General features: G+C 40.2%; 1 protein-coding gene across 1 annotated transcript in view; it reads right to left on the bottom strand.

Annotated features, from left to right (window-relative positions):
* The window catches only part of Myo31DF (Unconventional myosin ID), a gene marked incomplete at its 3' end in the record, with an annotated part of 204,787 nt that overhangs the window by 23,187 nt on the left and 156,648 nt on the right, over positions 1 to 24,952 (bottom strand). The window contains 5 exon segments of the mRNA XM_070088877.1: positions 487 to 690; positions 4,931 to 5,146; positions 8,200 to 8,419; positions 11,501 to 11,696; positions 13,751 to 13,857. Coding sequence (XP_069944978.1) covers positions 487 to 690; positions 4,931 to 5,146; positions 8,200 to 8,419; positions 11,501 to 11,696; positions 13,751 to 13,857 — 943 coding nt within the window.

Here is a 24,952-nt window from a genome sequence, read left to right as displayed (position 1 = left end):
AAAAAAATTAGGTCACACATTAAAGAGTGAAAGCTTTAATGCTTATCGAGAGTGGATTGAAAGATTTAAGAAACATATCAGTCTGCACAACACTTGACTAACTACTGAGACTCATAATGCTAATAGAGAGGCTGCCTCATATCATTACATAATATTGATGACTAACAGTATAGTGCATAAATAACAGTAAGGCTGTGTTTATTAAATGCTTTGTGTTCAATAATCAACATCAAAAACTTCAGAGTACTGCATGTAAAAATTACATACAATCAAAACACACACCAGAGATAGTTTTCTAGAAAACTGTATAAATTACTTTGTTGATGCATTATAAATAAATTTTTCAATACAAATTTTGAAGGTAAAATTATGTATCTGAAAGGAAAACAAAAAAAAAAAAAAAAAAAAAAAAAATGTACCAATATAACACTGGCAATATTTCTTTATCACACCAAGGAATTGCTTCTTACCAGTATTATATCTTACCTTGGCAAATGCATCTCGACCAAATGTGGCCTCACTTTCTGTATGGCGCTTCTCCATGACCTCTCCACGTGCTGCTATGACCCTGTGGCAGAGTGCTTTCCTCACCTCATCTGGAGAAACATGTAGCAGCTCTGCAATGTTTTTCACAACTTTGGGATTCTGGATCTGGGTTTCATCTCCACCAGAGGAGAATTCAATATTACCCTGGAAATATAACAAATTTACCTATACATTACAATAATTCATATACATATCAGTTAAATTAATAGTGCAATACTCTAATAACAGAGGGATATTAATACAGTGGACCCCCGGTTAACGATTTTAATCCGTGCAAGAGGGCTCATCGTTATGCGAAATAATCGTTATGCGAATGAATTTTCCCCATAAGAAATAATGGAAATAAAATTAATCCGTGCAAGACGCCCAAAAGTATGAAAAAAAATTTTTTTTACCACATGAAATGTTAATTTTAATACACACAAACTGAAAAAGGCATGCACAATTAAATGACACTTACTTTTATTGAAGATCTGGTGATGATTGATGGGATGGGAGGAGGGGAGAGCATTATCTTCTTACTGTTTAGAAGGGGAATCCCCTTCCATTAGGACTTGAGGTAGCAAGTCCTTTTCTGGGGTTACTTCCCTTCTTCTTTTAATGCCACTAGGACCAGCTTGAGAGTCACTGGACCTCTGTCGCACAACAAATCTGTCCATAGAGCTCTGTACCTCCCGTTCCTTCAAGACTTTCCTAAAATGGGCCATAACATTGTCATTGAAATAGTCACCAGCACGGCTTGCAACAGCTGTGTCAGGGTGATTTTCATCTATAAAGGTTTGCAGTTCAACCCACTGTGCACACATTTCCTTAATCTTTGAAGTAGGCACAATGGATTCCACAACTGGCATAGGCTTCTCAGGGTTAGCCCCAAACCCTTCAAAATCTTTCTTAATTTCCATACTAATTCTCACCCTTTTTACCACAGGGTTGGCACTAGAAGCTTTCTTGGGGCCCATGGTCACTTATTTTCCAGAAACAGCACCGAAAACACTGTAATAATACGAAATATTCCGAGTGTATGCTTGGATGTTACCGCGGAGGCTGGCTGGTAAACAATGGGACGGCCGGCACATGTGAGGGCACATTGGACGCGTCTCGGACGAAAATCGGTAAGCGGGTTTTTAATCGGTATGCGCGGCAAAAATTTTGCGATAAAAGTAATCGGTATGCGGAAAAATCGCTATGTGATGCCTTCGTTATGCGGGGGTCCACTGTACTATACAAACTATCTTGCTCCCATCTACATGATCATATTAACTTCATCTTTAATTAAGTCTGACATTAGCAAGAATGCATCTCAAAACAGCTGATTAATACTTGGTTACCTATTTACTACTAGGTGAGCAGGAGCAGAGTGCAACAATTGACTTGATATATATGCCTTGTCCTGCCCAAGATGCAAACCCAAGACCAGTAAATATTGACTTGACTGTAATAACCACCAAGTGAAAAGTTGCCACACAGTATTCTAATTTATCTATTACTTATTCTCTGTATAATATTCACCATACATACTGATCTAATATGACATTTCCAACAGTTTCAACCTCTTCCTTACTTTAACATTAACCCTTTGAGGGTCCGTGCCGTAGATCTACGGCTTTATGTTGAGGGTCCAAACCGTAGATCTACGTCATGAGCTCAGCTCACTCTGATAAGCTGTGAGCAGTAAATTTTGGCCTAGATATGAGAGAATTCATCTATGTGGTATGTGTGCACCACATAAAACAAATCCTGCATCACATAGTGCATAATGAGAGAAAAAACTGAGACCATAATTTTCGATGTTAAATTTTTGCCGATGTTCAAGAGTAAACAAATGACCTCATATGTCTAATACACGCCTGCTGGTGGGTCTAATATATATTCACAAATGTGGTGATATTATTTATACAATTATTACAATATTGCATAACAGTAAATCTTCTATTTTTTGGTTTGAATAAATATTTATTATGTGAATAAAAAATCAAAATGGAATTCATTAGTAAAGCCTGAAAACCTAATTAATGAACAGGGGAAATGTTAGTTTAGTGCCAGGAATGCCTGCATTGTTTATTCTGGATCCTATTTTAAAATTGGAGTATTTTGAACTTTGCATTAAATTGGCCAAATTACTAATTTCCGATCACTTTATTTTGTAGTTGAAACAGTTGACCTGGCAAATTCTTGTGCTCAATCGATAGAATAGAAGTATTTTATTTTTTTTTTTTTATTATTATCACACCGGCCGATTCCCACCAAGGCAGGGTGGCCCGAAAAAGAAAAACTTTCACCATCATTCACTCCATCACTGTCTTGCCAGAAGGGTGCTTTACACTACAGTTTTTAAACTGCAACATTAAGAATTTGGTCGATTGGAATAATGTAATTGGCCGAAAATGGGAGTCAAAGTCGGCAAAATCGCCGATGCGTAAATATCACTGACACATCAAAATTCGCAAGAGCACAATTTCATCAATTTTCCATCAAATTTTGTACTTTTTGTTTTATTACCTTCAGAAAAAGATTCTCTACCATTTCACAAGAAAAAATAACAATTATTTTTTTTAAATTCTTGGACACTGGTGCACACTTTGAAATTTGGCCTCTGGATCCTGAAAGGGTTAAAAACCACATTCACATACATACATTACCTATATATTTCCACAATTTCCCTAACACTCCTGCAAATTTCATTCTCTCTTCTCTTTTGTAAATTACCTAGTCCTTCAGAGACCCATCTGTTGATACAGTTACATTTAAGTTTCTAGATTCAAACCAAATTTCTCATCTTTTGGGAACACAGATTTTGAAAATTTCATAGCATTTACCAAGTCTATTAACATGCAACAGAAAATGATACAGAACACATCCTTTTTCAAGTCACATACAGGAACTTATTGAAAACCATATCCTTTCTGCCTTCTCTCAAACACATTCATAATTATTATAGAGGCAATATTCTCCACTACTGTACTGGACACTACAGGTACTATCTCAGAGGTGCTGTTTGTGACCTTTATAAAAAGTTGATCTGGGTGAACAGACTTTCAGTATCTTATTAAGTGGTTTCCTCCATTTTCTGGCTATCTATAAAATGTTTTAATTATAGAGTTTTCATAATCTTTTAAAAAACTTGCATGCCCCTTTCCATCTTGTTTCTTCTCTTTTAGTCTCTCACTTTCATGAGCTTGCCGATGAAGTCTTCAATACAACGTATAGTAGTACACAGTAACAGCAGTTTGCTAGACTATGTATTAATAGATAAAAAAAGCTGATAGGCTATCTTCTGGAGGTGAATGGTTTTAAAGGAGATATTGATATGCAAGATCATTTACTGGTAGCTACATTAAGAGAGAGGCAGATGGACTACAAGGCAGATGAAGTACAAGGAGAATGGTCTCAGTGAGAAAATGTGGTGAAAGTCAATTAACTGAAGAAGAAAACACTAAAGATATAGGCAATGAGGTCAGAGATATACAAAGTAGATATAAGAATGCAGTGCTAGAGTGTGCAACAGGAGTTTGTGATTATAGGAGGGTTGGCACAGTGGGATGAGGAATGTCTGGTGAAATGATGAGGTAAAGAGGGTGGTAAGGGGAAAAAAAAGTGGGTATACAAAAGTTTTTTCAAATTAGAACTTGTGTCAGCATGTTAGACTGAATGGATGCATTCAGTAGGCAACTGGCAACATGGATGGCTGTTTACAACAACCTTCCTACAAAAACAATGGATTCACCCAGATGAAGAGGGAAAATATCCCATTACACAATCAAGCCAGATTTCATTCAAGAATATGACGTATGCTTATCCTCCCCCCCAACTTATGGTACAATTGCACAATCACTTTCCAACAAAATGCATATCTGGGTACAAAATTTCTATTGTGATTTACTGAATACATGATTTATGGCTGCATGAAATATGAGTTATCTGTAAACTATTTATACAGTATTTCTCTATACTAAATTTCAATCTAATTAACACGTCTATTTGCTTCCATTTGAACTTTGATGAAGGTATACAATACTTGACCAGTACTGCGATTTCCATTAATATGATCATAAAATATGAAATACTATTTGCAATTCATTACTCATACTTCCTTTTTTCTTACTCTCACTTTCAACTTCCCTTCCTAGAAGCACTTCCAAATACAGTGGACCCCCGCATAACGATCACCTCCGAATGCGACCAATTATGTAAGTGTATTTATGTAAGTGCGTTTGCACGTGTATGTTTGGGGGTCTGAAATGGACTAATCTACTTCACAATATTCCTTATGGGAACAAATTCGGTCATTACTGGCACCTGAACATACTTCTGGAGTGAAAAAATATCGTTAACCGGGGGTCCACTGTACATATTTATATTTTCAAAACAGTAAAACAATACATACCAAGTGCAAAATTGCACCAACAATTCTCCAAACAGCATCAATCTGTTCAGGTGTGAACCCTAATGTCTTGAATGCCTGTTGGCAAGTCTTGTAGTCAGCTTTATCAGCGATGGAGTCTACTCGGGGTGTGCCCCCCTGACGAATGAAGTGGTACGAGTTGACATCCCGCTTCAACTTGAGGCGGGACAACTCAGAATCTGTAGCCCCAAATAAGACCTGACCAAGGTGGCAGATTTAAAGGTTAGTGCAACACTCATCACAAAAAGTATTTTCCTAAATAACCTACAAAAATAATACAGATGATATAATTACCGTACCTATGACTATAGTACTACTGTACACACAACAAATAATACACAAATAACACGCACATAGGAGAATGAAACTTATGACGACATTATGGTCCAACTTGAACCATTAAGTAGTCACGAAATGTTGTCATAAGTTTACTCCTATGTGTGGGTTATTTGTGTATTGTTCCAGGCACAGTATTGTGCCTTTTTACTACATACTATAACATTCAGATGTGCAAAGCATGTCAATGAAAAAATAATTTTACTGCAAGATGGGTTTGAGTTACAATAATTTAGAGATACTATTTAGCCTCAAAAAAATTTTGTTTTGAGTTGCAGTGAAATATTTTAAGAGACAATATGTGTATGATGGTGGGGCAGGTGTGGGTGGGTAGGCCTCAGCCCAGAGCAAGGAAGGCAAGTGGGAAGGAGGGAGGGTGAAAGGGATAAAGGCAGGAAGAGGAGGAAGGGAGACTATACCTGTTACAGATGTGGGGGTGCAAGACTGACAACAGTAAATACTGAATCTACAATTCTTTACCCATATTTGCCTGCTTGCTCACCCAACCCTGCCTGCTCTGGCCTGACCTGTTCTGACCAGCTCTTTCTTGCCCTGTCTCCTGTGGCTTGCCCTGTCTGCCATGGCTTGTCCTTTCTTGCCCTGTCTGCCGTGGCTTGTCCTTTCTTGCCCTGTCTGCCGTGGCTTGTCCTTTCTTGCCCTGTCTGCCATGGCTTGTCCTTTCTTGCCCTGTCTGCTGTGGCTTGTCCTTTCTTGCCCTGTCTGCCATGGCTTGTCCTTTCTTGCCCTGTCTGCCATGGCTTGTCCTTTCTTGCCCTGTCTGCCATGGCTTGTCCTTTCTTGCCCTGTCTGCTGTGGCTTGTCCTTTCTTGCCCTATCTGCTGTGGCTTGTCCTTTCTTGCCCTATCTGCTGTGGCTTGTCCTTTCTTCCCCAGTCTGCTGTGGCTTGTCCTTTCTTGTCCTGCCTGCTGTGGCTTGTCCTGTCCTGCCCTATCTGCTCTGGCTAGTCCTGTCCTGCCCTGCTTGCTCAGGCTTGTCCTATCCTGCCCTGCCTGCTCAGGCTTGTCCTGTCCTGCCCTACCTGCTCAGGCTTGTCCTGTCCTGCCCTACCTGCTCAGGCTTGTCCTATCCTGCCCTGCCTGCTCTGGCTTGTCCTGCCCTACCCTACCCATGCCTCTAGAGATTTCAAGCTGAAGCCTCTGCTTGTTGAGCACTCAGAAAAAAACCAGAGTATTAAAACAAAAATAAGTAGGGTGGGCGTGTTCTGGCAATTTGGAACAAATTAACATAAAACCATGTATATTGGGATTTGAGTTACGTCAGTTTTGACATAAAACTCAGGAACGAATTAATATCCTTCTAGCTTGAGGGACCACTATTTTTCTTTTCTTTTTTTAACAAGTCGGCCATCTCCCACTGAGGCAGGGCGGCCCAAAAAAAAAGAAAATCCCCAAAAAGAAAATACTTTCATCATCATTCAACACTTTCACCTCACTCACACATAATCACTGTTTTTTGCAGAGGTGCTCAGAATACAACAGTTTAGAAGTAAATACATATAAAAATACACAATATATCCCTCCAAACTGCCAATATCCCAAATCCCTCCTTTAGAGTGCAGGCATTGTACTTCCCATTTCCAGGACTCAACTCCGGCTATATAAAATAACCGGTTTCCCTGAATCCCTTCACTAAATATTACCCTGCTCACACTCCAACAGCTCGTGAGGTCCCAAATACCATTCGTCTCCATTCACTATCTAACACACTCATGCACGCTTGTTGGAAGTCCAAGCCCCTTACCCACAAAACCTCCTTTACCCCCTCCCTCCAACCTTTTTGAGGACGACCCCTACCCTGCCTTCCTCGCCCTACAGATTTATACGCTATCCATGTCATTCTACTTTGATCCATTCTCTGTAAATGACTAAACCACTTCAACAACCCCTCTTCAGCCCTCTGACTAATACTTTTATGAACTCCACACCTTCCCCTAATAAATAAATATACACCTACCATCCGACTTACGACCTGCTCGACATACGACAACTCGACTTACGACCGTGTTTTTTATGCCAAATTTCTGGGAAATAAACAAGTGTTTGTGTTGTACACAGTGTTTATCCTAAACCTTACAGTATAAAATACAGTACTAACAGCATAAAAAGTAAAGTAAAACATGAAATACCAAAATAAAACAATAAAATAAAGTCATTACAAAAATGTTATGTTGATATTCAGTAGTAAAGTTCGACTTACATCCATTTTGACTTACAACCAGTTTCTCGGAATCGAACTCGGTCGTAAGTCGGATGGTAGGTGTATACATGCAGCAGGCATGTGTGAGCATGTTAGATAGGAGTGAATGGAGACAAGTGGTTTTTGGGAACTGATAAGCTGTTGGAGTGTGAGCAGTGTAATATTTTGTGAAGGGATTCAGGGAAACTGGTTAGCCGGACTTGAGTCCTGGAGGTAGGATGTACACTGCCTGCACTTTAACCCTTAAACGGTCCAAACAAATCGACGTTCAAATTCGTAGTGCTACAAAAGTAGATCTACTTTTTTTTAACATTTTCAAATGTAACAAAAAAAAATGTAGATAATTTTTTTTTTTTTTACACATTTTCAAATGTAAAACAAAAAAGAAGATCTACATTTTTTTACATACTTTCAGATGTTGAAAAATCGTATATATACGTTTGGACCATTTAAGGGTTAAGGGTTAAAAGAGGGTTTTGGGATACTGGCTGTTTTAAGTGACATCTAAATTGTTGTACTGAGTCTCTTGTAAAAAAAAGTGATTACGTGTGAATGACTGGGAAAGTGTTGAATGATGGTGAAAGTTTTTCTTTTTGGGGTCACCCTGCCTCGGTGGGAGACGGACGAAGTGTTAAAAAAAAAAAAAAAAATTCACAATATACTGTATATAAAAAATTACATATTAATTTCTTTCTCACCTGATAAAAGGAGTGAAAACTCCTTTCACCTTGCTGTTGCAGAACAACCCTAGACTTCTCTAAGAGGTAGTTCTGGACGTGGCCACCAACTGGGTCACCCTTGAAATCAAAGTTGATGTCCATGTATTTGCCAAATCGGGAAGAATTGTCATTTCTGTTAGTTTTGGCATTACCAAATGCTTCAAGGATGGAGTTGGACTGCAGGAGGACATTCTTCACTCTAATAAGTTATAAAAAAAATATTAAAATACAAGTGGCCAGATTACTTAAATAATATATTGTAAAATACAGAAATGTAATACCCCTTCATTTTAATAAACTTAATTCTCAATATGTAATGGTGAGTACTCACTTATACAGTTTTATACGTAATCATTAAAAAGTACCTTAGCGAACATTTTTTTTTTTTTTTTTGCTAACATTAGTAAGCATGTGGAACTTAGACTGTGCTCAGATGCACTGAATCAAATTGACAACATATGCAGGTAATTAAAATTTCAATGCATGCATGCCAAAGGAATAACTGGAAAAGTGGCCAGATGGATCTGTAAATTTCTAACCAACAGAACAAGGTACAGTATTTGCCCCCATCCTGTGTCTCATCCTCATATCACACAAGAGATGTAATTCATAGCACTGTGTTGTCCTTTCCAGACGATACAAGAATCTGGAGTGTTATCCACTGAGGACAATGTAAATATCAAAGCAGACATAAACCAAGTTCTCCAATGGGCCACAGAAAACATGATGTTCAATGAGGCTAAATTTCAGTTACTCCAGTATTGAAAACGTGAGTACACAAACTAACCCCAGAAGGGGTTAGAATTTGGGACTTGGGAGTGATAATGTCAGAAGATCTTACCTTCAAGGATCACCTCTGCAAGAAAAATGCTAGGATGGATAATGAGAACTTTCAAAACAAGAGATGCCAAGCCAATGATGATCCTCTTTTAAGTCACTTGTTCTCTTTAGGCTGGAATACTGCTATTCAAGGCAGGTGAAACTGCAGATCTAGAGAATGTACAGAGAACCTTCACTGCACTTATTAGTTCAGTCAAGTACCTTAATTACTGGGAACATTTGAAGTCCTTGACCTGTACTCCCAGGAACACAGGTGAGAAGTATATGTACATCATAATCTACACCAGGGAAATAATAAAGAATGACCCCAAATCTGCACTCAGAAATCAATCTCTACAAAAGCATGACTAGGCAGACGTTGCAACATATCCCCAATGAAAATCAGGGGCACCATGAGTACATTAGAAAACACAAGAAGTGTCCGGGGCTCAAGACTGTTCAACAGCCTCCCGTCATACGTAAGGGGAATTACCAACAGATTCTTGGTTATCTTCAAGAGGGAAATGTACAGATACCTAAAGTCAGTTTTCAATCAGCAGGGCGGTGACTCATAAGTTATACTGCATGCAGCCTGGTTGATCAGACCCTGATCCACCGGAGGCCTGGTCAAGAACTAGGCCTCTGGTTGACCAGGCTGTGGGGGGCATTCACCCTTGAATAACCTCCAGGTAGGTAGCCACGTCCAACTCGTCTTGGGTCAGCCTACACTTAGTGGGTGTTGCAATTCCAACTACGTATTCTCAGAAACAATGTAGTTTTATTTAGAGTGTCAAGATGCTATTGCAATAATGTATTGTTCCTATATGTACGTATTTTTTGGTATACAAGGCACTTCATATCACCCCTCTGTTCTCTAAATATAATTTTTGTTGCCATGCTCTGTGATGGAGATATCGTCATAGAAATACCACATATCTTGTGTATGGAATAGGCTCTCTTTAGTGATGGCAATTTCCAAATACAGTTATTCCAAATGAGCTGGAAAAAACCCTTGAAGCTCCCGTAGCTGCTGAACCTTTAGTAGAATACTTGATTTATCACTGACCTACTGATTTCCCCAGTTTAAGCAAACATATTTCATCACTATTTATGTGACCCATCCCGCATACCTTTGATACACCTTTGAAGAATTTCAAGAGTATATCTACTCTCTGAGCCCGGCCATAGGCCAGGCTCGTCTGGTGCTAGCCTGGTCAACCAGACTGTTGCTGCTGGAGGCCCGCTGCCCCACATATCCAACACAGCCTGGTTGATCTGGCACTTGGTGAAGATACTTGTCTAGTTTCCTCTTGAAGGCTTCAACACTTGTTCCAGCAGTGCTTCTGATATCTTCTGGTAAGATGTTGAAAAGTCTGGGACCCCGGATGTTGACAGTGTTCCCTTATTGTCCCCACCGCACCCCTGCTCCTCACTGGGTTTATTTTACACTTCCTCCCATATCTCTCACTCCAGTATGTTGTTATGGCAGTGTGCAGATTTGGGACCAAGCCCTCGAGTACCTTCCTGGCATATATTATCATGTACCTCTCTCTACTCTGCTCCAATGATTACATGTTCAAGACTTGCAGGCGTTCCCAGTAGTTTAGGTGCTTTACTGGCTCAATGTGAGCCGTAAACGATCTCTATATTGGTTCCAGCTCCGATATTTCTCCTGCCCTGAACGGGGCCGTCAGCACTGAGCAATATTCTAAGTGAGGGAGCACTAGCGATTTGAAGTGTCACCATCGGCACTGTTTCCCTTGTTTTGAAAGTTCTCAATACCCACCCAGTCATCTTCCTGGCTGTCGTGATCTTTGTCTTGTTATGGTCTTTAAAAGAAAGGTCCGCTGGCATAGTTATTCCTAGGTCTTTTACGTGTTCCTTACGTTCTATTTGGTGACAGCTAACAGCAGCACGCTGTTAATGTATCCAGTTTTACTAAAACGCCTTCCCTTAAATAACAAAAAAGGCACAATACCGTGACTGGAACGATGTGACAGTGTGACTTTGTAAATGGTCCAAGTCGGACCGAAACGTCGTCGTAAGCTTCTCTCTTTTATGTGCGGGTTATTTGTGTAACGCCTTCCCTTGTACCACCATCCCTCCCTTGTACCACCATCCCTCCCTTGCACCATCATCCTTCTCTCCCTCCCTTGCACCATCCTTCTCTCCCTCCCTTGCACCATCATCCTTCTCTCCCTCCCTTGCACCACTATCCTTTCTCCTTCCCCCAAACCCTCCTTGCACCCTCATCATCCTCTCCCCCTCTCTGCACCCTCATCATCGTCTCTCCTTCCTATGCACCCCTTAGCTCTCCCTCTTCCCTTTCCACCCTTATCCCTCTCACTCTCCTTACCCCCATTGACCCTCTTCCTGCTCATTAATGAACCCTTCCCCTGCCAATTTTCCTCTTCCCCCCTGATTATTTTCCTGCTACTCCAGCAGCAGGAGCAGCACTCACCTCTCCACTTCCTGCTGGCCGGCCACGTTGGTCACAGCAGCGATGTATCTCATAATAATCTTGGAAGCCTCAGTCTTGCCAGAGCCAGACTCGCCGGAGATGACTATGCAGGTGTCCTTGCCGCGCCGCTTCATCGCCTTGTACGACGCATCCGCGATCGCGAAGATGTGCGGAGGTCGCTCGAAAATTTCACGCCCTAAGAAGTAACGTAGGTTAGCAAATACATGAGCAGGCAAGTTATCATCTTCTGGTAGCCTCAAAAATAATGACTGGGAATGGGAGCAGTGAATAGGACCCTCCTTGAATGAGCCAGTAAGCCTACTACACTGTTTATAATAATATAATATCTTTATTTACTACAAGTACATGTACAAGGTATACAGGCCTAGCTGACACCAATGACATTCTACTATGTAGAAAGCCACCTGTTATGCAGAGCATTTCGGGCAAATTAGGTCAGTTTTGTCCCAGGATGCAACCTACACCAGTCGACTAACACCCAGGTACCCATTTTAGCGATGGGTGAGACTCTCTGATCACGGGTTCTAACCCTACCCGTGGTATGGTTTGTTTGCAATCGTGTCATTATGATTTCAGGAGTCACGTGAACATAGACAACTGGCGTAAGGAAACATATCCGATGTTTCCTCCCCTTTGCCGGGAATCGAACCCGAACCCCTCACCGTGTGAAGCAAGAGCTTTTGCCACCAGACCATGGGGCACCGTTTTCCCTATTTACATGTAAGTTATATAATTTATTATCAACCTACACCTATCCTGAAGGGTCACCCCATACCAAGCCTATGTTGTCTCCAGAAAATATACACACTTTCTCATAAGTACTTTGGCTTTTTTTTATCTAATATTATATAGGTAATATTATATAGGTAATGTGATACTCCAATACTGAAACTATGTATAGTGCCAAAACAAAAGCATTCACATTGCTAAACTCACAAACTAGTATTTAGTCACTTAGCCATAATACCAACTTACCTCATAATTTTGTAATATTTTAAACTTAAGATTTAATTTAAGTCTGCCCGAAATGCCTAGCCATGCTAGGTGTTCTAGTGGTACACTCTGTAATTATTTTACTACATGTAAACCAAACAATAACCAAATTCTGTAAACTCAGCATTGTAATCCTTATAGAGAATAAACTCTGAATTGAATTGAATTAAATAGCTACGACGAAATATGCTTAGTATATTAATTACACACTACGCTTTCTGTGCTGGCAGATTCGAGGTCTGATTGACTGCCCTGCGCTGCTATACGCCTGTTCGCTACTTGGACAATTCTGATGCATTCTGGGGACGTGTGGCAAGCTGGGAGAGAATCTCGACTCATGCCTATAGCTGTTGCTTGTCGCTCGCTCTCGCTGGACATCGCCGTGGAAAGACCTCTGCTCTTTCCTCTGTGAGAACTGGTCGTCTCTACTCTTGTCATGTAGTTTCAGTTTTGTGGAAGAGTATGATCTTGTTGATATCAGTCATACTTCTCGTTGAGCATAGTTTGTTAATGTACATAATTAATATTTAATGTACATAATGGTTACAGATGCTATGTGGTGTAAGACGAGACTATTTCCAGCATCATTAATTTTTAATGTAAATATTGTTAGCCCTGGATATCATTTTTGGTTCATTAAAAAGTGCTTAAAATTTTCACTACTAGTATTTGTTCTCCAATTTATATATTAAAGCCCTACTTAATAAATCTGCTCTCTGATGTAAGTGGCGCTGCTGCCATGGGCTAAAGTGTACTGATAAATCTGTTACAAACTAGAAATCGGCTAGATGCTAGAAAAGTATGGATAGATTGACCTAGTATTTTCTGAAAGATATCTATAACAACTGAAATCATAACATTTGTAACACCCCCATACCAATCCTGTGGGCGATAGTCATCCCCATACCCATCTTTTGGAAGTCACTGAGTACCCATGCAAGGGTGGTAACCATCTAACACTCATCCCGTATGCTGTAGTATTCTCATATTCATCCTGTGAGCGGCACTCAAAATGTATCTCCGGTCACAATTAAATAACCACCTGAGTTATGTTATCCTTCATTACTAATTTACTGCTTGTCTTGTTGGCTGAAATGACAGCGGGAAGTGGATTACAAGCGGTATGCAGTGTGTAACTTGCACCATACATCAACTATATATTTTTTATTCTGTTTGAAACCCTATCCGAAGGATGGACACAACAATAAATTAAAACAATTCTTTCCTGCAACTTACCTTTGTACTGGTTAACATAGTCCTTGCCATAGAAAGTGACGGGTCTGTACGGGTTGACAGACACACACACCTCCCCGATGTATGTGTAGATTTTCCCCCCATTGAACCTGAAACACAAAGTAGCACTGCTATCTTTACGCCATAACAACTGCAATGATAACCAGTCACTCGCTGATTTTTCTATACACAATCCTAGTGAACACAACATAGCATAATTTTTCTATACGTAAAATAATAATGGCAAAAATAATCAACTGTTAATCTCTGAAATCAGTAAGTATCCCAAACAGGAGGCTGGTCTGTGACTGAGTGCTAAAGATAGACGCCATAACCCACGAATCAACTACGTGAATGATGGGTGAACGAGGTTTGGAAAAAAAAATGCGAACACTAGGGCATCTTATTAATAAGTTTTTGGTTCCGGAACATTGGAGTGACCAAGATCCCAGGATCAGAAAGTTGCCGGTAAAATGTCCTAAGTGTTTTCAATCATTTTTTTTCTTTTGAAATGTCTGTCGGTATCAAGTACTTTTATTACCTGAAAGATAAAAAAAAAAAAAGTCCTGATAATGTTGTCATAAGACAAATAAAAAATAAAATATTTTCATATGACTCAAGACCAATCCACAATTTGGAAAGGAAACTTGAGACAATATTTTAATCGTTCATAACTTGATAATAGTTCAGTAATGACCAAAGTGTACTATAGTTTCCCCAATATTGCGAATTAGTTATGAACTGTTGCATCCAATGATCAGTCTACACTCGTCACTAAGTCAAAAACTGTTCTCTTAAACCCACTCAAAGTAGTCAAGCCATTTAATCTTACTTCTCTTCCTGCCTACCTGACAACCTTGTTTCACTACTATCCAATCCGCCTCTCCAGTATTGCCATCCCTCTTATGGCTTAACAATAAATAATCATCTTTTAAACCTCAACGATGTAAAATTTAATGAAATTTACGATTCATTATGTTATTTATTCGTTATTAATGCTTTCATAATTAACAGTAAGAACTTACACTGCATACCTGTGACCTGACCTCGGAAAAAACGGCAGATTTAAACTGCTTTTAAAACAGCCATTATGAAAGTGGACCGCGTTTTGTTACACGCACTTGTGCAAGTAATCGTTAACACACAGCGGCAGCCGCCCGCCCCATGACAACACAAGACAAACTCGATACCCACACATGAAACTTGCAGGCTGAGTGCGGCCACCGCGTGATACACCTCTACCCACCTTACCAAGTCCTGCTGGTAGCCCTAACATCACACTGTCGAGGCCTGCAATCTCTTATGGTTTCAGGGATGACCGCCCCCGCGGCCCGCTCTCAACACCAGGTCTCATCAACCAAAAAGAAAATCTTACAGAAATAACAACTATTAAGATGTACACAGTAAGGTAAGGATATGGATGTACTCAAAAAAAATGAATTTTTAATTTTTACTCGTCATCTCACATGATCATGGGACAAGAGGAGCAGCAGTTCTATCAGAGTGCAAAATATTTAGTGAAGGATGCCTACCCGGAGTTTACCTGGAGAGTATTTCAAGGGTTAATGCTCCCGCGACGCTGTCCCAAACCAGGCCTTACCATGGACATTAATTATACAAACACTAACATTGCAACTAACATGAACATTAATAATACAAATAAGAGTAACCCTGACAATAAAAATAATAATGCAAAGCCTGTAGCTAATCATAAAAGTGCTACAAAAACATTACAAAAATTGATGAGGTCAGTTGTTGAAGTCAAGTGATATCTGGTGTAGACGACTTTTTGCTAGTATCTTGCTAATAAACCGGAAATGCTGCAACCATGTCAGAAAAAGTGCAAGTATCTGGCAACACAAGACAACTTGTGTCACACATTATGTAAGATCAGTTGAAGAGTGATGGACAACACTCGTCAGATTAGCATGACGAGAACTGACACACTGGGCACTGTCCAATGGTAATGATAACCAAGATGGCACCCAATGATTTATTTTATGTTTGATCCCCTGAAAACACTCCTTTGAAAAAACACGAACGATATAATTAAAAGAATTTCATATTCATGAAGGCTCCAAGGCAGCGGCGGCAGCAATAGTAGTTAGTCGTACCTTACCTTCGATGAGTTTCGAGTCTTACTACTCCCGGAGCCTGGCCAGGCTAGCAGCACCAACACCAACTACTACTACTAAATGTATTTAGGTCGCTGCGCGATCCAAGAAAATATGGAAAAATCGGTGTACATCACATACTGTTTAGATTTCCCAACGCCCCCGTAACTCTGTCATAGTGCAACAACAGCTGTGACAAGCACGATCTTCCCGCTCTAAATCCATGCTGATTTGGGTTGGGCAGGTTTTTCTGCTCCATAAAGTTTGTAATTTAGCATCTCATCACTCTTTCGAAGGCGTTGATGATGTAATATATTAGAACGACTGGTTCGTAAATTTTCTGCTTCCTTCGAATGTTTCTGGAATTTCACCTGGATCTAAGCTCTTTCTCCAAAGCTTATACAGAGTGATCGTGCCAGTGGTATTTTACACTTCTTTACAAATAAATTCCATTAACCCAATCATAAACCAATTTGTTTAACTAAATTGGTACACTGGGACAGACAGCCCAGTAGCACTGCGAAACTTCCTTTGAGGAAAAAAATACACCAGGACTAAAAGTTTGAAGCCGATCAGATGAGACATTTCAAGCAATATACACACACATTGAACGTTTTAGATTAGAAGAGGCTTTCTCAAGTTATCAAACAAAAACTTTTGTGCTATTTAAAGGTATAAAATCTGAAAAGTGACATCTACATATTCCAAATCTAATCCACAATTTTATGCACATGTAGGCCATATTTTTTTTTATTTCAGTGGGTACTTATTTCACATCTGTTAGGCACCATTATCTGAACAATTAATGATTCTCTATTGTGTTTTGTTATTTTTATCAGTAAATATAGAAAACAAACACTGGTTGTTTTCGTCACTCCTGTAATGATATTTTACAAGTCCCGGCAAGGACTTGCTGAGTTAAACCAAGAATTCCGTTATCTTTACGCTACAACCGTTGCAAGATGCACTGCAGGTGCACTGCACGAGGCTTGACAATATAACAGATAATTTCTTTATTCACCCCAGGGGTAAATGGACCGTCCAAGTGGGCCTTACTAGAACTGTCCTGCACCAGAAATTGATGGAAACAGTATTCATTCTTTTCTCTATTATGCTACATATCCATACAGGTTTTGATCATGTAAACCCAACAATGTAACCTTCCCCCCCCCTCTCAGGAGACCTCGGTCGTAACTCACTTGTCACCCTTCCAGATTGACAGGGTAGGAGGGCTCCCAAACAACAGCTGACACACAGTGGCTAAACTTTTACAAGCGTGGTAACAAAAAAAAAAAATCCGTCAATTTCACCAGATATATAGGTTATCCTTGGGGGGGGGGTATGTACCTAATAAAATAATAAAACAAATAATAAAGACGCATGTAGTCTTTTACTTACGTTGTGTCAGTATTTTATACCTGTACTAAATAATAATAATAATAATAATAATAATAATAATAATAATAATAATAATAGAATTATTTGTAATACTTTTGTAAAATTAAACTTGAAAAGACACCATACATTATTGTGCCAACTTGCAGAAAGAGCACTAATATTCTACTCACACACAGTTGACCATCCTCAATTGGTTTAGAAAGACCGTGAGCCAACACTGACATATTTATTAGAAAACGTTTCGGTCCTGGGACCTTGATCACTTCTAACTTCACGTTTTCTAATAAATATGTCATAGTGTTTGCTCACGTGTCTTTCTAAACCAACTTGTCGGTATTTATTACCAAGGTTTATACCACCATCCTCAGTGTTGTCAACTCTCTAACATGATCAGTTGTCCCAGCGTCTACAGTGTCGCTCCTCTCAAAATAGCCTTGAAGCAAAAAACAGCAACTATTATCCCCTTCCTCGGATTAGACCTGATTATCTCCCTTACCCCTGGCCCTGTAAGATCCTTACGGGTTGACAGTTTTCCCATACTACTACTACTAATAGTAATAATAATAATAATGCTAATAATAACAATAATAAGTGTGACTAAAAATTCTGACTGATCATCTTTAGAGAGGTGGATTATTATAGTTTAAAATGTAAGATTTTTTAAAGGAAGTTGAACTTTGGTTATGAACTTAGCAACATGTGCACACACAAGCAGAAGCACTCAGTCTAAGGATTTAATTCAAGTTTTGCAGGACAAGTTTTTTTTTACTGTGCACTGAAAGGAGCCCCTGCAACGGTAGGCTGCATGGATGGTGGTCAGGACTTATAATTGACAATATGAAACATGTGAAGTAGAGACTTTTATTATTAGGTAACATGCAGCTATGATACACACACACACATATCCAGTTAAATCGAAGCTTTAGTGACGACGTTTCTCTCACAGTGACGTCCGGCGCCACAGAAAGCGAAACATCGTCAATAGTTTCCATATCACTGGCGATGTGTGTCGTATCCTGCCAGTAGCCTGACACCTTTGAAACCGAACGTTTCATCATAAAAAGATGGCTATTTATTTTTAGGTCGAAAGGTTATCTAATGAAAAGCCTCGCTCCGCTACAGACGGTTCACACGACTATCAGTAGTCTGCCGACTACTGGTATTCACTACACAAATTCATGGCTTACTAGGTTACCACCGCATTACTCGCGAAATCTTAACGACACGACTGTGAACAACTTGCCGAACTGCCAGCTAATTTCAGGACTGGTTTGCCATGGCTTCGAACTCTCCGCTGCCGAGTACCAGCTCATCTATCAGGAGACTTGAGATACAAAAATTCTTACTTCTAAACATGTCATGAATACTGTAAATAAATTCAACTCGATTCAAGCTTCAGCCTCGTAACTCAGGACTCTTGAGGCAATTTCTGAAGGACGCTGAAGCCTATTGTAAAGTTCACACCTTACACTATCACGTTAGGTATCTCAGTCAAGGTTGCTAGACCTGATGACAGAGTCCAAGGAAGATCCTCAGTGCTCCGGAGGGAGTGTTTATATGAAGTGGAGAAATTAACATCTTGAACATGCAATACCAGTGGTTCTGTCTTTTCTCACAGACACACTAACAAATGCAGAATAATTCAATCATTCATTGACAATGTTTCGCCCACACAGTGGGCAAAACTCTCTTTCTAGAAAAAATAGTTAAGAAAACACTCAACACAAATACCGAATACTAAACCTAGCACACAAATATATGTTAAAACTAACATTAAACCTAACACCAACCCAAACACTACAATAGCCTTCACTGTAAAGATAAAACACTTCTCAAATAATCAGGACGCTCAAATGTAAACAGGATGTCTGAAAATATCACATGACCACAAAAAAAATACTTGAAACTAAGTGAAAGCGAGGTTATCAGAATCGTGTAGGTCTGAAACAGTTCAGGTATTCCTGTAGAGGTTACCTGCAGTCGCTTCCGGAGGTCACCGCCCCCATGACCAGGTCCCAGATCAGGCGTCCGGGTTGCTGGTATGATCTATCAGGCTGTTAGTGACTGCAGCCTAATAATTCAGAAATTACGGGATCAGTACAGACTCGAGTTTCAATAAATCAGCTGCTGCTTCTGACAGCTCAATGGTTTTGAAAAAAAAGTCAACATTCAAAATGGTTATTGCTATATTCTCATGCAAACGACACATTTATATGAATCTCGTATTTGCAAAAATACAAATAAAAAAAGACGACGAATATTCTACTGATTTTTTTTTTTTAACTCTGGAGCCCGTTGTCCTTTAGGAAAATGTTATATTGTCTCAATTGTGTTATTAAGATTTCGTGAGTCACGGATGAATATCAATAATACAATAAAAGAATGAAGAGGATTAGGAATGAAACTAACATCAGGAAAAGGAAGGAGTACAGGGAGTGTGGAGTGACGTTTTAGCGCACAATGAGCTCCCCCCCTCCAACCTACCCACTCCTCCCTATTTTCATTTTCACACCCTCAATCCCCACCTGCCACCCTACCCTCCCCTCTTCCCCTCCCACTTACCCCGCCCCCCAGCAGGATGTGGGCAGATAAACAGTAAGTCAGTAGAGTGGAGCACGTGTTACCATCACACCTAACTTTGCTATAGCTTTTAGCTTAGCAACATTCTCTTCACGAAAAAAGGGAAGGGGAAGAGGATGAAGGGGGTTTGATAGACCTGGGTTCCAGTCAATATGATAACTTACACTACGTGACCTTCGCCAAGTGCCATAACAGCCAGGTTGTGATAGGCTGTGGGTAGCTAACAGCAAGTGTCTGGTTGAACAGGCAATCAACAGTGTAGCCTGTATTCAGGCCGGGTCTCGAGGGTGGAATAATATTCAGAGGTCGATAAGTCAGCGAGGTTTATTAAGTAATTTAATAAATAGGAATTCTTTCGTAACTTTTTTGTTTGAAGTCTACCAGCTAGGAGCCCTTCATGGTTTACCTGCACCAGACAGTTCCGGGGGTCATTGTCACCGTGGCTCGATCTTACACCAGGCTTCCTGGTTGACGGCCTGATCAAACAGCCTGTTGGTGGTGGCAGCACGCAGTCCTGTGTAGACATCACACCCACCTTGTTAGTTTGAAAGTAACTTGAACTGATCAAGTTCCCCTTGAAAACAGCCAGGAGTCTGCTGTTAAGTCCCCTAAGTATAAAGTGAGGGGTGTTGAGTCTTGATCCCCACGAACCTGTTGTGTTAACTCTTGGCGAGGATTTTGTCAGGACTGTTAACACGGAGGGTTCGTAACACTGGCTAACCTAATGAAATTAGTTCGTCATCGAAGACTGTCTTTTCCCTTCTACAGGATGCTACACACAACAGCCGTCAAACATCCGGGTACCTACCTACTTCTAGATGAACAGGGGCAGCACGTGTAAGGAAACGTGCCCAAACTTTCTATTCGAACTGGGGATCAAATCCAGGTCCCTCAGAAAGGTGAGGAAGCCACCAACAGAGCCACAAGACACCATCTACTTACTGCACCTCTGCACTGTTCCATGGGGATATTTTACACCATCTTCAATGGTTCTTGCTGTCTTTGTAGTGATTTCGGTGTGCAGATTTGGTACCATTATTATTATTACTACTACTACAATCAAGGAGCGCTAAACCCGTAGGGATCATAGAGCGCCTGAGGGGGAGGGGAGACGGAAGGCATTAGTGCTCTATTCAAGGACTGGAACACAGGTTCAATCCGCAGACCAAGAGCCCCTCGCCAGCATCCACGAACCTCCTTACAGGGGGAGATGTACCAATACCCTTGCGATCCAGCGTGCAGAAGGGAGGACTGATGCTTTTGAAGCGTTCTTAATTAAAGGAATTAAGAGCTAATCTTCTCTTCCTTTGATAATATTTAATGACCTTCCATTCCCCAAGCGCTGTGCGACCCCATGAATAATATGAGGGAGCAGAAACAAAAGAGGCAACAAAATCGACACACTGCTACAAGTACAAACAGAAAAACAAGCATTAACAAGGTAATATGACGAGGAGTAACCATGGCGGTGTAGGCAGCCGCGGCTGGGATGGTGGTGGCAGAGACAGAATTCTTTATTCTTTCTATATCCAATCAGCTGGGACTCATCATTAATGAATGTCATGTTATTCTCCACTGTTCACTGAAAGACTACCGTCTACATCTTACATTTTTTTTTCTGTCTTCTGAGGTGATTTTCATGCGTATTTTGACATAAACTGCAAAGAATGAAACTATGCCTTGGGGAACTAGGCTTTCCACTTGGCTAATGCTGGATTTTGCTGATTACTATCACCGTGCTCTCTCTGAGAAAGTTTAATATGAATTTACCTACTCTCACCGTTATACCAATCGCCCTCATTTTATGTGCGATCACCCCATAATCCTCGTACACCGCATCTGCCAGTTTATTTTCTTACAATGCTTCCATAATTATGTCATAATGGTTTAGTAGTTGTGACAAGCATGATCTTCCCGCTCTATGTCCATGCCTGGGTTCGGTTGTGCAGTTCCATAAAATTCGTAATTTGGCGTCTCTTCACCCTTACAAAGACTTATCATGTACGATGTGAATGGTTAAAAAAAAAAAAACAAGTTGAAGATTAAGACACTTATGCAACTTATGAGAATCTTTATTGAGGAAACGTTTCGCCGCACAGTGGCTTCATCAGTCCAATACAAAGCAGAAGGGTGCAAGGAGAGGAGTAGAAGTAATCAGTCCCTCAGCCTGGAGTCGATGTGTTCAGTCCATCAATCTTGTAGAAAGTACAGCATAGGGCCGTAGACGTGGCTTATGCAACATGAGGCACTTATGCAACATATGGGAATCTTTATTGAGGAAAGTTTCGCCACACAGTGGCTTCATCAGTCTGATGAAGCCACTGTGTGGCGAAACGTTTCCTCATTAAAGATACCCATATGTTGCATAAGTGTCTCAATCTTCAACTTGTCGGTTTTTTAAACCATTTATCACATCTGTCAGACACTGCAACTTCATGGGATCTTGATACAAAGAATTCTTCAACCTTGTCCAACCTTAGGACGAAGACCTACTTCGACTAGTGGATGGTACCACTATGACCCCGCCTCCGCCTGCTTCGCCTCCCCTGACTACAGTATATAAGCCAAGTCTATGGCCCTATGCTATACTTTATACAAGATTGATGGACTGAACACATCGACTCCAGGCTGAGGGACTGATTACCTCAAACTCCTCCTTTCCTTACACCCTTCTGATTTGTATTGGACTGATGAAGTCACTGTATGGCGAAACGTTTCCTCAATAAAGATTCCCATATGTTGCATAAGTGTCTCAATCTTCATCATGTACGATGTTTGTGCTAATGGCCTCCAATTTTTGGCTAGCACTATTTATAAATGAGCAATTCCTAGAATCCGGTCCTGGTGCTGCATGAGTGGACATGTTTTCTATTTCTTTTTCGAATTCTACAGGATTAGTGCTAATGCTACTTACACTGTGTGACCTTCAGAAGTAATGAACACGTTCTCTGCATTCTCAACCCTGATGTCCATTTAGTGGATTACTACAAGAAATTCTTACCCTGGATACACAAATAACCCGCACGTTTCGGTCCAACTTAGACCATTTACAAAGTAACGGTATCGTGCCTTTTTTTTTTTTTGGTTACTTACCCTGGATTTTGCATGACTGTATATGGCGCTGCATTTCCAGGCACTTCATGACCCTTACGATTTTAAACTAGCTAATGGGCCGCCAACAAGTCCAGCTCAACAGGCAACCATACTAGGAAGACTGGTGTCAGAACAGGCTGCAAGAGGAGAGAAACTCTTGAAACCAGTCTAAGGTATATCACACACAAGCCTGACCTCAGGCTTCCCTGTGATATACCTCTACAAGGATAGAATCTCCGGAACCGGTCACAGATATTTTAATATCAAAATCTAACAGCCACTCGTTGAATCAATATTACAACCTGTGTAAGTCTTGGAAACTATTCCTGTAGGTAAGTTTTGTATCTTAATCTTTACAGGCGTTGATCTCTATCTTTATTTGTATTACATCTAAGCAAATAGGAGGTGGATAGGTAGGTAGTATAAATGTCTTCAGATTAACGAACAAAGAATCAAGCCTCTATCACCCCATCCACTGATCCAAAAATAATTAGAACTTTACAAAGAACGAAAGTTATCTTTCGTATCATGTTTATTTATACACGTGACTAACGATACAAGGAAATATCGTTTTCGTGTCAGGGTGGTAAAGCACCTGGAACGAGTTGGTTACTTGGAGTGATTTGATATTCAGGGCCCCCGCGGCCAGGTAGATGGCCTCATTAAGGCTCTTTTTTTCCACTTTTCCCTTCGAATTTCTAGAATCAACTATGACTACTCCACACGGTGTTCATACCCTAGGTGCTGTATGACCTATACGAGTTCAGCACTTTCCTAGATTATAATAACAACACTACTAATAATAGTGCTAATAATAATGCTAATAATAATGATAATTAATAATAAACCTTGAAAACAAACACTAGTTAATAAGAGTGCGCGCGCTGTGACTCGACCCCAGCAACCACAATTAGGCGAGTGGCACACACCACACACGTAAAACATATGGAGAAAAAAAATGTACACAAAAAAAGCCGTATCTATCAACAAGCTACTTTAACAACTGGTGACCAACACTCACAAAATCATTAATTTAACATTTAAAGATCATGGGTATTCTGACCTTTACTCACAAAAATGTCAGAGGGGAAGGCGGGTTCAAAGTGTGGAGCATCACAGCAGCTGTGGTGGGGTAAGGCACAAGGGATAGCAAACCTTCTCAAGCCACGGAACATTAGTTAAAAAAGTGCACTCAAACTGATCCAGGATGGAGAAGTACAATTCTTCCTCTCGTTAGCAGGGAAGCTGTCACTACATATATCTTTATAAAACCTTTTATTATATACCTTACCTTTGATGAGCTTCGAGAGTCTTTCTATTCCCGGAGCCCGGCCATGGACCAGTTCTTTTTTTTTTTTTGGTATATATATTTTGTTGGTCCCATAAATAGTGGTACCAAAATAGCGATGTGATGGTCTGCTCTTGGCCTTGGCCAGATCATGAGCAACTATTATATTTTATTAAAGAACTCTGTTAAATCCTTTCTGATTATCAACACAGTTATTACAACTTGATAATATATTCATAATTGCGAAACCTCAGACATCATATGTAGCTTTACAATAAATGTCAAAAAGAATCTTTACAAAGCACTAATTCGGTGGGATGAAGAACACACACTTAAAATACCTTTAATAACGTTAGCACAACTCCAGTGAACCAAGAGAACTCAAACAGTGGTAACGTAGCCTGATAAGCCAGAGTGCAGTGTCTGATTAGCCGAGTGTTGACAAGAGATACTCCTGGTTCTTGTTGTGACTGCCGGGAGGCAGCATATATCAGAGCTAAAAGTCGACAGTTCTCTATACATTCTAAACAGATCTAACTCTTGGATATCTCATTATTTACATTAATGATGGGGAAGAGGGAGAGAGAGAGGGGGGAGGGGGGGAAACAGTAGCCGTCCTTACCAGGTAATGAGTGAGGTGCAGCGGAGACTACCCCACTCACCTCACTACACTACACTTCTTGAAGATTGAGACACTTATGCAACATATGGGAATCTTTATTCAGGAAACGT

The sequence above is a fragment of the Cherax quadricarinatus genome, chromosome 26 (assembly GCF_038502225.1).
Source record: "Cherax quadricarinatus isolate ZL_2023a chromosome 26, ASM3850222v1, whole genome shotgun sequence".
In the NCBI taxonomy this organism is placed as follows: Eukaryota; Metazoa; Arthropoda; class Malacostraca; order Decapoda; family Parastacidae; genus Cherax; species Cherax quadricarinatus.
Note: the sequence above shows the minus strand (reverse complement) of the source record. Positions and strands in the feature narration are given on the sequence as shown.